This window comes from Ursus americanus, chromosome X (assembly GCF_024610735.1).
Source record: "Ursus americanus isolate L20-20 chromosome X, mUrsAme1.1.p, whole genome shotgun sequence".
Classification (NCBI taxonomy): domain Eukaryota; kingdom Metazoa; phylum Chordata; class Mammalia; order Carnivora; family Ursidae; genus Ursus; species Ursus americanus.
The window spans coordinates 1,758,949-1,776,526 of NC_142164.1; the positions used below are offsets into that span (position 1 = coordinate 1,758,949).

At 53.7% G+C, this 17,578-nt stretch overlaps 1 protein-coding gene across 1 annotated transcript; it reads right to left on the reverse strand.

The window, feature by feature from the left end:
- Nucleotides 1-1,410: 1,410 nt before the first annotated feature.
- On the reverse strand, nt 1,411-14,858 carry ZFP92 (ZFP92 zinc finger protein). The gene is made up of 5 exons (XM_045788803.2): nt 14,439-14,858; nt 9,276-9,326; nt 8,958-9,084; nt 7,767-7,871; nt 1,411-7,397 (listed from the first exon to the last, which is right to left on the reverse strand). Exons 2-5 carry the CDS (start codon nt 9,306-9,308, stop codon nt 6,055-6,057), a joined length of 1,608 nt encoding a protein of 535 aa, XP_045644759.1. The 5' UTR covers nt 9,309-9,326; nt 14,439-14,858; the 3' UTR covers nt 1,411-6,054.
- Between the last annotated feature and the right edge of the window lie 2,720 nt (nt 14,859-17,578).

Here is a 17,578-nt window from a genome sequence, read left to right on the forward strand (position 1 = left end):
AAGTCTTTGCCAGAAAGTTAAAAAAAAATTTTTCTTGGAACAAGTTAAGTTCTCAGAACTGTGAACACGGGACACACAGCTCTGTTTTATATTATGGTCAAGGCCATTATCAAATATGGGCTGGGCTAAACAAAGGCATTACAGGCACAAATGCATGCATCTGATTCTGAAGGTAGGCAAGACAGATGTCTTCGTCATCCTCCCAGCCCAGCACACAGTTAAATGTCCAGTGTATGTCTGGGGGGTGAATGAGTGACTGCAATAGAAGGCTAACACATGGGACACAAGCCATTGCTGACAGGAAGTAGGGAAGGTCCCCAGATGAAGAGCTATGTTATGTCCACAGACCGAAGGGCTTGCTACTGTTCGGATGTCAGTCCTCCCCAAAATGATGTGTAGATTCAATGCAATCCCGATCAAAATCCCAGAAGGCTTTTTTCCCCATATAAATTGACAAAGTGTTCTAAAGCTCATACAGAAATGAGCCAAACTTGGGATAGACAAAAGAGGTTTGAAAAAGAACCACATCAGAGGATTCGCATTACCCGATTTCAAGACTTATCATGAAGCCACAGAAAGCGAGAAGAGTGTCACACGGGCCGAAGTAGAGATGCGCACAGCCAGCTGATTTTCAACCAAGATGTCAAGGCAGTTCAACTGGGGAAAAATCATCTTCTCAACAGATGGAGCTGGAGAAAATGGATACCCATACAGAAGAAAAATAAATCATGAATTCGACTCACACCACACACACACATTCCCTCTAAATGGGTCATAGACCTAAATGTAAGAGCAAAAGCTCTACAACTTCCACAAGAAAACAGAGGGTTAAATTGTAGGGACTGGGGTTTTGCAAAGACTTCTTAACTGTGGTACAAAAAGTACAAACCATAAAATTAAAAAATCCACTCACTGGGCTTCTTCAAAATAAAACAACGTCTGTTCTTCAAAAAACACTGCTATGAAAATAGAAAGGCAAGCCTCAGTCTGGAAGAAAATATTTGCAAAACATGCATGACTTGTATCTAGAACTTTACAACCACATGGAAAGACAAACGAATCAATTACAAATGGGGAAAAGATTTGAACAGACACTTCACCAAAGAAGATATATGAGTGGCTCAGAAGGACATGAAAAGATGCTCAACATCATTAGTCGTCAGGGAAATGCAAACAAAACCATCATATGATAGCATCGCACACCGCCCAGGATGGCTAGAATATACAGGAAGGACAAGTGTTAGGGAGCATGTGGAGGGACTGGAACCCCGGGCACTACTGTTAGGGGGGTAAAACTTTGGAGCTGCCAGAGAGTTCTCCTAGGACCCAGCACTTCCACTCCTCACTATATGGCCGGGATAAATGAAAACACGCCCACACAAAAACCTGTGCATGAATGCTCATGGCAGCTTTATTGGTCATGGCCCCAAACTGGCAACAACCCAAATGTCCACCAACAGGTGTCCAACAGGTATCGTGGAATAGTGCTCGGCAATATAAAGTGAAGGACGGACACACACGTGCCACCCTGACCCATCGTGCTGGCGAATGTAGACCAACAGGAGCAGGGAGGGGCAGGAAGGAGGGAGTACTGGAGGGGGGCAAGGTAACTTCTGGGGGTGCTGGGTCTTTATGTTCACCATCTGCATCGTGCTGATGGTTTCTTGGGTGCCACTTACACCTCTGTGTAAGAAAGATGAGGAAGCCGTGACCTTCAAAGCCTGGAGTGCCTGGTGCCGTGAAGTCACAGACACATCAGTAGTCGCGTCAGAGGCAACCAGCGAGCAATACCACGGCAAATGGAATGCCTGAGAATGTCACTGAACCTCAGAACCATCTAGCTGACTACGGTGTGTGTACTTGGTGGTCATCCATGTGCAAATTCGCGTGCTCCAGCACTTAGAATTTATGGGAAATTCCCCTCCTTGATCTTAGAGTAAGTCTTCCATGTTAACAAAAAGTTGCTCCTCATCAGGACCCAGAGACCCAACTTCTTCATGTGGCATCCCAGGTTTCCTTGCACTCTGCTTCCAATGACCGTGTGCCCCACAACCACGCTACCGAAAATCCTCTGCTCTTCTAGGGCTCCTGGCCACACCGTGTGCTCCGGCTCCTTCCCTCTGTCCTGCCTGAAATCCCTTGACCTCTAATTCCCTGATACTTATTCCTGCTCTGACCTCAGGACACCGCTTGTCACCTCTGCTACTTAACAAGACATAGTCTTAGCATCCCCAGCTGGAAGCCTGCTGTGTTCCTCTGGCTGAGGAAAGGAGTGAAGGTGCAGGGTCCCGGTCCCTCCTGACCGGTTCACGGAGAGTCGGAGAGTCGGCTGTGGCGGAGACATCCTGTTGTGCCCGTGCTGCCAGAGCCCCAACCAGAACCAACTCCGGGAGTGAGAGCGAACCATTCCGGAAACATTTAGAAGCTAAGGGTGTTCGGCGACGATGGCAATGGCATCCTGAGCACCCCTTTCCCAGCTCTGCTTCTCCCCCCTTGGGGGGCGAATCTCAGTCCCTGAACACAGCATTTACCCATTTCTTTGTTTGGAGTACCTGCCAGCTCCGCAAAGCACAGCGAGTCTTGCAGGCAATCTGAGCAAGGTTCTAGACATGGTCCGTGCTGGCGAAGGCCTATGTGAGGCCCCAGACGTGGATGCCGCCGTCAGCTGGGTGACACTGCAAGGACCACCCCTGCACTCGCACGTGGCTGCGAGTGGGCAGGGCAGCTGGGGCAACAGGAATCGAGAGCGGACAGAATCCGGTGGCTCAACGACCATCAGAGATAGGAGACAGAGGAAAGGGCCAAGGGCTCCAGACTTGGCTGGGGGAGGAGGGAGATAGAGAGGTTGCAAGACCAGGGGAAAGGGCTTCCAGACATACAGGACGGACAGGTGTCCACACTGGAGTCCCTCCACAAAGGGAGGTCAAGAAGCAAACAACAGAAGGGTGAAGGTGGAGTCACGTGGGGCCGCACGGGGCACACACCTGAGTGAGTGTGGGTGCTGCCACGTTGCCTGACACAGGCCTCGGTTGGCTGCCTTTGATTCTCAGGTGTCTCGCCCTGCAGGGTTTCTGCCTTACCTTCACCCAAACATTCGTCTCTCAGCTCGCTCCCACAATTCCACACTTAGAGTCTTTCCTGGTACCTTCAACCCAACTGCTATCTGGTTACTTGAAACCATGAGAGGGCTCCTTTCAAGGCCAGCACTCTTAGACCCTCCTTATTCGTTTGCACTCAAAGTAAACGAATTCAGTCAGGACAGTTTACCAGTTACGTGAGGGTGCTGCCACAGAATTTAAGCCGCTCTTGAAGTGCCCAAGGTTTCAGAGGGCAAGTGGTCCAAAGGCTCAGATGCACGATGTGCTGACACAGTGTCTCACGGAGCCACGTGTAAAGCTGACGACCAGCCCAGAAGTGCAGAGGGGCTGGTGTCCAGGGAAGTTCTTGGAAAGCCGGCAGGATGTCCCCCAGTAGCGTGAGCTTTACAGTCCAGTTGTTCCCCAGAAAGCAAGTGTGGGCCATCACTCCTGTCCCCACACAGAGCGCTTTAGAAGGAAAAACACAGGGACTCCCCTGCACACTCTGACTTTTATTCCACGCAATACCCGTCTGGCTCATGGTGCACACCTGGTCACCATATATGAGAGAAAATGATACTCATAATTGCACTGCAGTGAAAATTTCATGAAGATAAGCAAAATTATACAGAGAACTGACAAAAAGATGCATTGCTATTTTAAATGTCATATATCTGGGCAAGCATTTGGGAACCCTGGAGCCTTTCAGGGCGCTCCAAAACCAGAGCACAAGTGTTCAGCATCTCTCCCGGCAAATCCACTTTCTGCTGAAAACACCTGTACACGACCCCCCGTATCTAGTCATCTTTGAGTATGAGTCCCATGAAAAAAGGAGCTCACATTAAAAGTCAAGTTGGCTTGTCCAGTAGAACCAATGGGATAATGTTACACTGTCCTGAAGGGTGAAGCTGTTCACTTACGAGAGGGATGGAAATGGACATCAGAGCCCACGGATCTAGTCTCTTTCCGATTCCCTTCACGTGATGATTGTCGTCCCAATCCTGGTCAGGCCACGGTTGAACCGAGACTGGAGTCCAAGTGCATGGCTTCCTGCCACTGTTCCTTGTTCTGCATGGGGACTGGTTTTGTGAACCCACGCCAGCTCTGGCAAAGATAGTCTGTGCCTCAGAAAGACACATACTTCCCAACAACCTGCCCACTGACTTCAAAGACACTGTTCCTAATAACTCTTTTTCCATTAGAAAACCCCAAGTTGCAGATCTGTTTGACCTGCTCAGACAGAGCTGGAGCTAATGTGCTAAGGGAGCCATATTCATTTCACATGTTTATGAAGTGCCAACAAAGACGAACACGACACAAAGGGCAGAAGACAACCAAAGGGCAAGGGAATACAGACCCAGTGAAAGGGGCTATGACATAAAAGCAAGTTATAAGAACTCTAGAACTTTCCATAAGTCGTATAAAACTCATTTTAATATAGCTAGATTAAACTTTTATGGCTATGTCTGTTTCTATCTGTATCTCTCACTTTCAGAGTCGTCCTAGTGATTAGAGCTCCAAGAAGCATACTCAGAAGGAATTCTGTATTTCCAGGTCTTCCCACACTCTCCTGATGTCGTGTTGAGGCTGTCCTGTGTGGCAGGGAAGGCACACACGCTCCTCAGAGGCCCAGTGGGGGGCCTCCAGCACACCTACCACTTGCCTGCCAGAGATCCTGGCAATGAAGAGGGCTGGAAGGAGGTGGCAAGCCAATCAGGACGCTGGGCTGAGAGCACCCAGGGGCAGAATTCCTGGGCCAGCTCTGGGGACAGTGCAGACAGGACAGGGCACAGCCTGCCAGCTGCGGTGCCTCCCCCCAGCCAGCCTGTGCAGTAAAGTGCCATTTGAAGGGTCCACCCTCTGTCTGTGGGGCTAAGGGAGAGGAGGGAGAAGAGGGGCCAAGCTTGCCACCACACTCATCAGGGGTCTGTTTCTCTTGCCTGAGGTCTTCTCACAGGGTGGGGGATTCTTACTTAAGGAGCGATTCACCAACACTCTCATGTGGCAAAAATCTCTATCTTTAACTTACATTACTCCTGAATGTAAAAATATTCAAAGCAGCTGAACCTTCAATATTATAAGAAATGTCAAATGAAAGGCAGATCCGATGAGGGAGACATTACTGGGCACGCTCTGTGCAAATTCCTCCCGATGGGCAGCAGCCACAAGAGGGGGCGCAGCTTACTATGAAGCTTTAGGCACTGAGGGTGGGGAGGAGGGGCAGAGAGAGGCCAGGGTGGTCTTTGCTGGTGGGGTCTGGGGGCAGAAGGCAGTGAGGAGGGTGAGCCTGGTGGGCAGGGAAGACATGTCTCGCCTGGAGCCCCCTCCTGGGAGAGGCCGGAGTGGCCCCCCTCCCCCCACCCCAGGGCTCTAAGAAGATGGGACCTCCTCTGAGAAGCAGCTGGGGGCACCCATGGAAGGCTGTGGCTTTCAGGCACAAGGACAAATGGCCTGGAAAAAGCATGGGCCCGGGGCTCAGAATGATGGCAGGGGGTCCTGTTTCTTCCCACGGAGCAGCAGGCTCAGAGACTAGACATCACTTTCTGGGGCTCGACAACCGGGCGCGAGCAGTCCGCGGATGTATTTGCCCAAGTCCATTTTCAGACCATTTCTGAACTGATGAACTGGAGGTGATGTCACCGTCCAGCCACCGTCTAGCTGTAGAATTCTCTCAAGTCCCCTCCATCTACAGGCACTTAAAGGAGGAAAGTGCTTTCAGTGCTTCTACCTGGAAACACGAAGTCTGGGGCCGAAGCGAACGGGGCCGCAAGAGGAAACAGACTGCTCCTCGCGGGCCCACACACCCGGGCCGCCGCGGGGCTCTCCTCTGCGCGGCCGCCCAGCGCCGCCTGCGGGCCCGCGCGTGAGGCCGGAGCGGCGCGGACGGTGCCCCTGCACGCAGACACCGCGGCGCGCCGCACGCAGGGCAGCAGGAGGAGCCGTGTTTGAACCCGGACCCCGGCCCAGGCAGGCCCTGTCAGACGGCACGGGCGGCGGCCGCGCGTTCCGAGTCTCCCTGGACTTTGTCGCCCTCGGGGTGCGGCCGGCCCGTGGGGGTTCTGAGAGCCGAAGGGGCCGGCGCCTTTTCACCGTCACTCTTCTCCAAGGGCTCCGTTCCGCCCCGGGGCTTCCCCGGCTTCCCCCTGACGGCCTGGCCGCACCGCGCGCACTGGCCGCACGCGCACGGCTTCGGGCGGCCGCGGGCGCCGCGGCGCTCGGCAAGGGCAAGGGCAAGGGCGGCGCTCCGGCCCGACGCTTTCCCGCCCTCGCCGCGGCCGCGCGGCTGCTCGCCGGCGTGCGCCTGCCGGAGCTCCGGGAGGACGGCGCGGCTCGGGAACACCCTCCCGCGGTCGAGACGTTCGGCCGGCCTCCCCGGGCTGTGAACGGCCTGATGCTTGAAGAGGTTGGCTCGCCGGCTGAAGGTCCTCCCACACTCACTGCACTCGTAGGGCTTCTCGCCGCTGTGGACCCGCTGGTGCTGACTGAGACCCGAGCATCCCCGGAAGGCCTTCCCACACTCTTTGCACTGGAACGGCTTCTCCCCACTGTGGATGCGCTGGTGGTGGATGAGCTGGGAGACGCCCTTGAAGGCTTTCAGACACTGGCTGCACGCGTAGGGCTTCTCGCCGCTGTGGGTGCGCTGGTGCTCGATGAGGTTGGAGCTGCGGCTGAAGGCCTTGCCGCACCTGCTGCACGTGTAGGGCCGCTCGCCGCTGTGGATGCGCTGGTGCTCCAGGAGCGCGAAGCGGCGCCGGAAGAGCTTCCCGCACTCGGAGCACTTGTAGGGCTTCTCGCCGCTGTGGATGATCTGGTGCTTGATGAGGTTGGAGCTGCGCGTAAACGTCTTCCCGCACTCGCTGCACACATAGGGCTTCTCGCCGCTGTGGATGCGCTGGTGCTCCAGGAGTGCGAAGCTGCGCCGGAAGAGCTTCCCGCACTCGGAGCACTCGTAGGGCTTCTCGCCGCTGTGGATGACCCGGTGCTTGATGAGGTTGGAGCTGCGGCTGAAGGATTTCCCGCACTGCTGACACAGGTACCGCTTCTCGGCGCCTTTGGAACCCTGTGGCCTTGGCACAGACTCCTGCCTACCACTGTGGCTACTGCTCTGCCTCATCTCTCTTCCCTCACCTGCAGAGCTGCTTTGACCTTTCTCGCTGGAACCTGCCGGTGGAGAATAAGCCTGTTTCACTCTGTGCTCAAGCGTCTCCCCTGGTGGCCTGGCTCCCTGGCTCTTGTTCCCGGCCCAAAGACCGGTCCTTGTGAGTTCTTTCAGGCAATGCTTCTGCTTGGAAATCGATGTCCTGTTCTTTATCCTGTCACCTAGAACGACAGAGAACACCCACCAGGGTTGCTCTCCCTGGAACTCTAGCCAGGGTTCGTTCTCTATCTTCGCGCCCACACCAAAGCTGAGAAGGAATGAATCAGGAGAGGAGGACGTGGGGGAAGACCCAAGATGATTGTCTGCAGACAGGATGGCACAGGGGAAAAGGTGGGAGGGAGCTGGAAGCAGTGGAGCTGGAGTGACAGGGCAAGAGGCGCTTCCTTCATCTGGTGTCTCAATGGGGACTCCCTGTGAGATTTAGGTCTGCCACAAAAGGGAATTTCCCACCCAAAGTGGTCACACTACCCTCCTTCGCCACTGTTCTTTGTGAACGGCTCAGGCAAGCCAGCCCAGCGCCCCACACTCACCTGTCTGCCTCCCCGTGGCAGCCGGTGTTCTGCAGATGTCTGCTGCCCAGGGCCCCTCCCCTTGTTCCAGCCAAGACACCAGGTGAGGCTTGGAGGATAAAAATCCTGTCCATGGAAAGGAAACAGATCAGTCACTCCTGAACTCAGCCCAGCCCTAGTATCATCAGGAACAGGGAACAAAGAACCCTCTAAGAGAGTGCCACTGGGAAGATCCAGAGAAAGGACAGAGTCTCTTTAAGGAAGCGAAGGGATTTGAATGTACAGGGGCCGGGTGGGCATGGGGAGTCTGAAGTCCATGGTGACTGGGGCCAAAAGGATAACAATGTTACTCTTTGGCCTGTGGGGGATGGCAGTAGGCTTGTGGGAAGTGGGGGAATCTGTGTGAAGATCCCAAGGGACAGAGGGCTGGAGCAGCGATCCACAGGGGGCAAGGCCCCAGGGAGTATCAGGAAGCAGACAGAGCTCAGGAATGCCTGTGCCTCAAAAGCCAAAGCCCCATTTCCACCACCAAACAGAAGAGATGTCTCAGTTCCTTAAGTCAAACTCAACTGTCAAACTCAACTGATGATTCCAGAACTCCCCTTTGAGTCCTGTATCTGCACAGTGACGGGCAGAAAGAACCAAGGGGAAGAAACCAGTCTCCGTCTGTGTGGTTAGATTAGGTGAGATTAACCCTGTAGGGAAGAAATGGAGCAAACAGACCCCCTGCAAGCCGGCTGCAGTGGCGGGGGTGGGGGTGGGGTGGGAAGCCTGCCTGGTTCCTTTCTGGATTTCTCCAGGCTGGAAAACCAAGTACACACCTTATCCTTGATACAAGGAAAAGGAGCAGCTAAACGCTGGAACATGAAACGGATGTACAATTCAACCTCGACAAGAATGAACTAAGTCTACAACAGTGCATACAAATATTCAAGGATAATGTGCATCTATCTTTTGGATAGAAGAGGTTTACTTAACCCATGATTTTATGTGCAAAATAAATTTGATGGGGGCCCACACATTTAGCACTTACAGGTCAAAACAATTTAGCTGAAAACTGTTGTACTGAGACAAAAGCTGGGCTCCAGTAGATCACTGCTCCAGTGGGAAATGCATTTATTCTCGGGCTCACAGCAACCAACAAAGAAACTTAAAAATAAACTGAGTTCAGACGCAGAGTAGGGGGACTGGATGTGTGTGTCAGATCCTTACCCAGTGACACCAAATGGCGATAGTTCTCCAGCATCACTCTCTTGTAGAGGATCCTTTGTCTGAGATCCAGAAGCTTCCATTCTGTCTTGGTGAAGTACACAGACACGTCTTCAAAAGATACTGGCACCTAAAACAAGCCGTTCCTGTGGCTGCAGGGGACTTCACCCCCATGAGTCCCAGGATGAGCGGGCAACAACTAAACATGGGGTGGGGGGACCCAAAGAACTCAGCAGTTAAGGGGAGACTTGGAGTTGCAAGAGTTGTGAGGCTGGGACATAAAGAGGTGGCAGATGGAGACAGTCAGGGAGCCCCACTCACCTTCGGTCTGGCCTTCAAGAGAATGGCTGCCATCGCAGGGGTGCAAAGAAGCTAAGGGGATTGGAAAAAGCCAAGTATGAGATGAGGCCCACCCTGCTCCAGCATGACCTCATCCAAGTTGGGTCCCATTCACAGCTACTGGGGGACAGGACTTCAGCACATCTTTTTGGGGGACACAATCCAACCCATAACACTTTCCCAAACTGAGCTTCTGTCCTCTCTCCTCACCTGGCTGGTGAGCCACCAGACAGGGAGTCCTGCCTGCCTCGTGTGAGGCTTGGCTTCCTCTTTCTCATTTTCTTCTTCCCATGGAGGCAGCACCCCAACCCCGACTTTTCAGCCATCCCTGGAAGCTCCACTGCCGACTCCTTTTCCTCTTAGCTCTGGGTCCTTACAGAAAAACTCCAGCACACACACACACACAAACACACACACACACACACACACACACACACACACCACTCCACCCGAAACAGATCCACTCTCAAGGAAAAGAGAAAGACCAGAATAGTGAGACGCACTTTGGAGGGACCTGCAATAGCTGGGGAAGGGGTGCTCTCTGAAGACTGGGGGTGAGCAAAGAGAGCAGCAGGCTAAGGGCATGGCCCATATCTGGCCCTTGATGGGTGGGGTGGGGAGTGCAGAAGGTGAGGCCATGTGGGCACTCTGGGAACAGATGGGAGCTGGGGCTCACGCTAAAGGCCGAAAGACTGTGTCATTGTCAAAGTGGACACAATCGGATTTTGCCACATCAGTTCTCAATACCAGAAAACAGTGGGGGTAAAAGAAAGTTTGCTCTAAGGCTGTTATCACCACCTGACTTCCACAAGGGGGAATTCCCCCGTGGGGAAGCAGAAGAACCAGGTGGTAGCTCGTGGGGGAGTGGGCTGTGAATGCTTATGCTGTCTGGGTGACCACAGCTTATTTCTGCAACTGGAAAGAGGGTGAGGGGACAGGATCGCATAGCATTTAAACTGTGGCAAAGTCCCTGATCACCAGTGATGAGCTGTCAATAAACTCATGTATCTGATGAAGAAATGTGTATTAATCAGATAGAAAGAATCCCTTACGGTAGAGTGGACACTAAAACCACTGCGTGAAAGATCTAGAGAAAGTGGATAGCCACGTGATGTCAAAATGTCTTCCCCTGTTTACTACTGGTCACGAGACAGAAAGCTAACCTACCAGTTGGACAGAGCCGGGACATACCTGCTGTAGGAATGCCACCATGGGGAGGGCGTGAGGCGCTTGCCAAAGCTTGACCCCATTCTAATGCAGCCTTGGGAACCCACACTCAGTTTATAAAGGATCTCGGGGACAGAGGAGCCACTTAAACACCACGAGGAAGCAACCAGCCCAATATAGAAGGTGGGGTGTACCCGGTCTCCTCTGCGTATCGGCGTCATGGGGGAAAGAGGAGGCTGGGAAGAGAGACTGTTCTAGAGGAAAAGAGATGTACACGGCCAATAGTCAAGTGCAACGGGAGTCCTTGATGAGATGCTGGCAAGCAGGATAGAGGAGTCAAAGGCACTGGGGGCCTGGGGGGGTGACTGTGGAGCCAGTGCTGCTCATGCGTTGGACGGATAACGGCGCCAGGTCGTGGAAGGAAATGTCCTTCTTGAAGCACTTAGGGAGAAAATGGCATGTACACTTACTTTAAAATATTTCAGTAAAACCAAAGGAAATAGAGAAAGGGAGAGAGAGATGGAGAGAAGGAAGGAGGGGGAAAGGAAAGGGGAAACAAAGAAAGAGAGAAACAAGCAAATAAGGCAAGCTGGAGGCCTCCGGCAACCTTGTGAAGTGACCCCTGTGCTCTGTTCGACTACTTGTTGTGTTTGTCTGTCTGCTTAAAGGCATTCACATTTAAAAGGGAAAATAGTGCGTGGTCCCTCAATAAGTAAACATAGTTATCACATGATTCAGGAATTTCACTCCTGAGTATATATTCAAAAGAACTGAAAACAGGTGTTCACATCAAAACGAATGCACCCAGGTTAACTGCAGCCTGATTGACAAGCCAGAAGGCGGGAAGAACCTAAGACAATGACCAAACAAAATGTGGTCTATACACATGATAGAATGTTATTTGGCCATAAAGAAGAGTGAAGTACTAATCCATGCTACAATATGGATGAACCTTGGAGACGTCATGCCCAGTGAAAAAAGCCAGACATGGACACAAAAGGCCACATCCTGGATGATTCCATTTATGTGATGTAATCTAATATTTCACAAGAGCTGTCTTGACCTAGTTTTGGAATTCTGTCTAAAAATTCTCTTTTCTCTGCCTTTCTTGGGCAGTTTGCTAAGCACCCCACCCCTACTATCTCCCCTATTGGGGCCCCTCTCTCTGGGACCACTAAACACGTTCCTCCAATCCCCCCTTATCAGGCGCCCACACTCTGGGGCCAGGTACCAGACAACTAGGAACAGCCGCCATGCCCCAGAGCCTAAGAAATCATCCAAATTAGCCAATGCACAGGGACCCCGCAGAAACTATCTACCCCTACCCCAGGTGCCCCCCCCCGCCCCGGCCACGTGGCTGCCTCCTTTCCTTCAGAGCTATAACAAAGAATTCTGCCTTTCATCGCTCTGAATGTCACTGACCTGTGATTTGCCATCAAGAAATCTTTAAGTCTTATAAAATGTGTGACATCTCCAGCACAGGTAAATCTGGAGGGTCAGGGAACAGATCAGTGGGTGCCAGCAGCTGAGGGGGGTGGGCCTTGGGACCAACTGCTTCACGGAAGGGGTTTCTCTCTGCGGGGATGAAAAGGTTCCGGAACTAGAAAGAGTTGGTTGTCGCCCAACATTGTGAATGTACTTCATGCCCCTGAACTGTTGGCTCTAAGGTGACTAATTTTATGTTATGTGAATCCCATCTCAATAAAAGACGGGGGGCAAAACATGTCACTGTCAAGTAATCCTTCCGATGTCCACAGGTTACGTATGCTTCATTATGACCTGCCATCAGCCACCGGGGGACCTGCACAAGCTAAAGGGGTGTGTGTGCGGCGGCGGGGGGGGGGGGGAGAATACTGATAACAGCAAGGCTTTTCAGGCCACTACCAAAATGTTCCGAAAAACAGCACAAATTTCTTTATTCCTTACCACGACTGTACTGCCAGGTCATGATCCATTTTGGAAAATATGCAAATCGAAAGGAAGACATGTTATCTCTAGCCACACACCCCCCCCAACACGCTGGGGTCCCTTCCAAGCCCCTGAGAGAGAAGAGATTGTTGAGCTGTGACTTCCTGAGAGAAACACACTACGGACAAGGTTAGCCTGTAGACAGAGACCAACAATGAAGTTCAACGCCACAAGGTGCATCCAGGTGCCAGCCATGCGAAGTGGCCACACCCAAGGGTCCATCCTTGACACCCAGTCTCCCAAAGTCAACGTACTTTCAAATCCTGGAAAGAAAGATATGGCAAGCTGTCCTCACAGACCCTAATGCCAAGTAACGCCCAGGCAGGAATGGGGTGACACTCCTGAGCATGTGCTTAAGAATCAGGAAGGAGACCATGGAACTGGAGAGTGGTTTCTCCTCAGACCCTGGTGGGCCACCAGAGCAAAGGAGAAGCCGAAGAATGATTCCAGGCCCCGAAACTCAGGTCTCCCTGAAACCAAACACCAGACATACAGGGGAAGGTCCATCAGACAGAGGTGCCCAGGCAAGAAGCCAGGCAGGCCCTATTGGCCTGTGTAAGTAGGTGCCGTCTGCCAGCCTCCTCCAAGGCTGGTCCACCGTAAGGAGGGGAGCAGAATGCCACAGTGCTTGCTGACTGGCCCAAGTAAAGTTGAGTATGTGGAGCTACCCCCCTGGGGGAGGAGAGGAACAGCGCTGCCAACTGAAATGCATCATGGCTCAAAAAAGGGAGAGGCAGCCAGTGGGCTTCAGTGCTGATGCCTACAGAAGACCACGAGATGGGGCTATTTCCCCAGAAAAAGAAAACAGAAAACAACAGGAAAGGCCGTGAGCAGCCCCACACAGGCAGGATCAGGAATGGGGCTGTTTCATCTACAAGGAGTGATGCAGAGCCTCTGCAGTCAGGCTTCTTCCTTCCCGCGGAAACTTCCTCTGAGGTCTGGCAATTCAAGAGCCCAACAATCTCCCCCTTCCTCCAGTACTCTTCCCCGGGGACCACATCACTTGCCGCCCACCTGGTGGAAAGGCCTGAGGACCCAGGGCCTAGGGAGGCCACAGGTCAGCCCAGGGCCTCCATGCTGCCCGACCCAGCAAAGCCCTCTGAGGATCATCCTTGCAACTGGTGTTTCCCCTGCCCTGGGGGGGCGGGGGGCACAGGCTGAACTGGTCATAAATAGGGCTACCTCCTAATGGGGTTCTGTCGTTCCCTGCTCACGGCTCTCCCTGGGGTGCTGTCTGACCTACATGGCCTTTTCTGACCTGGCCCTCCCCTCCTCCCACCCACCTGCTCCCTACTCCTGTCACACCATCTTCTGAGCATTCCCTCCCACACACCATGCCACTCATACCTCAGGGCCCTTGCACTGGTTGTTTCCTCTCCGTGCAATACTCTCTCATCTCCTTCAAGTTTTCCAGAAATATCACCACCTAACCACACTACTTACACTTGCAACCCAACCCCTTACCTTCCTTCCTCTGCTCTATTTTCCCCATGGCACTTACCACCATTTAACACACTCTATAATTCTGAATTTGAACTGTTTGCTGTTTATTGTCTGTGTCCTGCCACTAGAACTGGACCCACCATGGGGCGAGTTTTGCTGTTTTGTTCCCTCACATGCCTGCAGCAGCCTGGCCCACACTGGCTCCTCAGCGAGTATCTGTTGGAGGAGAGAGGACTGCTAGAACTAGTCAACTAGTCGTGTCCGACTCCACCCCCCCCACCCCCCGGCTCAGCTCATTCCCTCTCTTGTTCTTGAGGGCTTTCCATCTTCCATCCCACACCTGGCTTCCTCTCCTTACACCTTTTCCTGGTGTGCTCCACACCACCAAGGGTTCACACCACCAAGGGGCACAAACCCCCACCCTTGATAGCCACAGGAATACGTCTGGGACCCTCACGGCCTGTACCTGCTGAGTTTGCCAGATGCTCCTAGGCAGGGGGGCCGCGACCTCACTACGCCAGCTTGCCCAGCGCTCCCAAACACAGAGGCGCAAAAACCCAAACTTACCCGCCGGGTAGCCGGTGCTCTCTTGCCAGCCCCAGGGTCAGAGGCGAAACACAGTCAAAGGAGAGAAACTGGGCAACACTAACTGCCTTTCCCGGGGCCCTCTCCCTAGCCCCCTCGCCACCTGCCGAGATGGGGCCCCGCTCTGGGTCGCCGCAGCCCTGCCAGGCCGGCGTACTGGGGCTCCAAGGGCTGCCGGGCTGTTAGCCTCCCCCGCCCCGTCGCCCGCCTCTAGCAGGCCCGAGGCCAAGGCTGCCGCCTCCGAGAAGCCCTCCGGGACAGCGGCCCCAGGAGATGGCGGGATTCACTGACGGGTCTCGACCTGGTCCCTGGGCACTGCTCTCGGGAGGCGCGTTCTGCGAGGCCGTCCGTCGTCTGTCCGGAGCCGACAAGCAGGGCCAGGACGCTGGCGGGGAGCGGGCGGGGCCGGGGCGGCGGCGGCGTGGGAACCCGGCGCGGGGGGTGGGGGGCATGGAGCATGCGCGTCGCGGCGGGAGGACGGCCCGGCCCCGCGCCGGTCCTGGCGCGTCCCATGGGGTTTATGGGCTGACTCCCCGCGCGCGCTGGGGCACTTCTGCTTCCCATCTGGGCTGCTTCGAGGACTTGGGTAGCAGTGGTCGGTCCGCCGCGGTCCCCCTAAGGGACAGGGAGAGACAGCATTGGCCAAGCACCTCCCATAGGTCAGACCCTGGGGCTTTACGTCCATCCAGTCATCTGTTCAACGGTTTGGGATCCATGGGACACTGCAGGGCACCCAGTAAAAAACTAGCGCTCTTAAGCCAGGAGGGCAAAGACGGGAAAATGGGGTGCACTGAGGGGAGACATAGGGAGGGCCGTGTGCAGACAGATGGAAGGAAAGAGAATAGCAAGAAGTGAAGAGCTGCGTCCGTTTTCCCTCTGCCCGCCCCCGCCCTTCCCATAACCTGCAAGCAGGTCCGCAAGGTGGGCCTTGGGGTCTCCATTTTTCTATAGGTCACCATTCATGTGTCAAAACCAGGATTGAAATGCACTGCTGACTCAGGACACGTGCTCCACTGATAATGAGTTACTTGAGGTCAGGAGTATGAAAAAGGCTGTCAAAAAAAAAAAAGCAACAAGAAGACCCAGCTTACTGCGTGTGTCACCCTCTCATCCAGTGCCAGGTGGGGGGTGGGGTGGGAATTGAGTACAAGCTGGGCACCCTCTCTGCCTCTGAGCTGTACCCCTCGTTACAAAACCAGAGCGCAGGCATCTCTTTTTTTCCCAATGGCCCTAGGTCCCAGCCAGGAGAGTCTTGGTCTGTAGTGAGAGGTCTTCAGCATGCCCATGCTTTTGGGAGGGCAGCTGCATGCCCCTGGCTGTAGGGAGAGAGCTGGGACACCCACTTAGGGTGCTTCTGGCTGCAGGGAACAGGCCTTGTAGGAGGCCAAGGACAACACAGTTGTGGGGGCCCTTCCCTGGAACAGAGGCAGAGAAGTCCCCTGTGGGCCTTCCCTGTGGGCTCTGATGCTCAATCTTGTTCTCTCACCTGGAGACTGGCTGGGCAGGCCTGGGCCTGGGCTCTTGAGGTGTAGTTGGGTGAATGATGCCCCCTCAAAAGATGTGTCACATCCTAACTCCTGGAACCTGTGACTGTGATGTCTTTTGGAAAAAGTGTCTTTGCAGATGTGATGAAGTTAAGAATCTTGAGATCATCTCGGGTTCTCCAGGTGTGCCCTAAATCCAATGACAGGGGTCCTTATGAGACTGAAGAGACACATGGAGAGAAGTCTGCATGCTGATAAAGGCAGAGGCTGGGGTGGTACAGCCACAAGTCCAGGAATGCTTAGAGCCCCAGGAAACTGAATGAGACAAGGAAGACACCTTCCCCCTCCCCGAATTTGGATGGAGTACAACCCTGCTGATACCTTTATTTTGGGCTTCTGGCCCCCAGAACCTTGAGAGAATACATTCCTATTGTTTCAAGCCACCTGGTTTGTGGGAATTTATTGCAGCAGCCCCAGAACATTCATACACAAAGAAGGGGGCTGAGCTCAGACCCCTCCTGAACCAGATGAGGGGAAGGGGGCTGGGCCTTTATGCCCCACATCAGCTAGTGGTAATTGGATGGGGGCAGGGGGCTACCTTGGATAAGGTAGCTCCTTTGGCCTTGGGCATTCAACCTTTATGGAAGGAGGGAAGTGAGAGCCTCAGTCAGGAGGAGATACTGGGAGTGCATCCCAGCATCCACTGCAGTGTGGAATGGCTGTAATAGGGCCATAAAAATAGAGAAAAGAGAGACAATGCATAATTTTGTTCAACTGGTTTGGGTTACCATCTAGCTGGTGGTAGCGTTACTACAGTTAGTCTGGAGAGCATCAGAATGCCTGAAGCAAAAGTGATAGACCTACTAAGAGAAATTGATAAACCCATAATTGTTAACAGGAGAAAAATTTCCCTTCTAGAATTTTTCCGATTTTTTCTATTATGAAGATTCAAACACATGCCCAGCCTAGAGAGGGTAATACAACGAAAGTCTGTGGATGCACCAGTCAGCACCAACAGTGATCTGCACGCGGCCATCCTGTTGTGTCTCTCCTCCCACCTGCCTCTCCTTATTGTGCAAGGAGGCTGAATCTTCCTTGAGAGAGTCAGCCTTACCCACTGTAGGCAGGGGATGGTGCCCTGAGGGCAGCAAGCCCAGATCTGGCCACTCTGCAGCAGGTTGCAGGGACCCCAGTGGGGAAGGGGACTGGAGAAAGAGTCCGGGGGAATCCCAAGTTGTCAAGTGGGAAGGGAGTGAGCCTCTCACTGGGGAGGAAGAGGTCTGTGCCAAGAGTGGGAATGCCAGGCCTAAGGAGGCCATGGGACAAATTTGCAGGGGGCAGCTGGAGGTGGTGCCTGCAGGAGGATGCCACCCCTGCCCCAATGCCACCTATGCTGTGACTGACTTGCTCTGCCAGCCCATTCATGAAGAGATGTCGTCTGGGGCACATGCAGAGCCTTGAGTGGTGTCCTCCGGGCCCCTGACACTAATTGAGGTTGACAGAGCCCAGACCTGACAATGCGTGAGGCGAGCTTGTTTGTTGACAGATGGACAAGACAAGCTGTTTCTATGCAGGTCCCCTCACCTCTGCATGGATGGAGTGGAGCCTGTGGGTGCAGGAGGGGCTGTCCAAACTGTA

What these genes read in the sequence shown, in the direction of transcription:
- ZFP92 (XM_045788803.2), bottom strand. Translation starts at nt 9,308, where the DNA reads ATGGCAGCCATTCTCTTGAAGGCCAGACCGAAG. An exon ending in TCTTGAAGGCCAGACCGAAG is followed by an intron (nt 9,085 to 9,275) that starts GTGAGTGGGGCT and finishes GGCTTGTTTTAG; the next exon opens with GTGCCAGTATCTTTTGAAGA. An exon ending in TCGCCATTTGGTGTCACTGG is followed by an intron (nt 7,872 to 8,957) that starts GTAAGGATCTGA and finishes TTCCATGGACAG; the next exon opens with GATTTTTATCCTCCAAGCCT.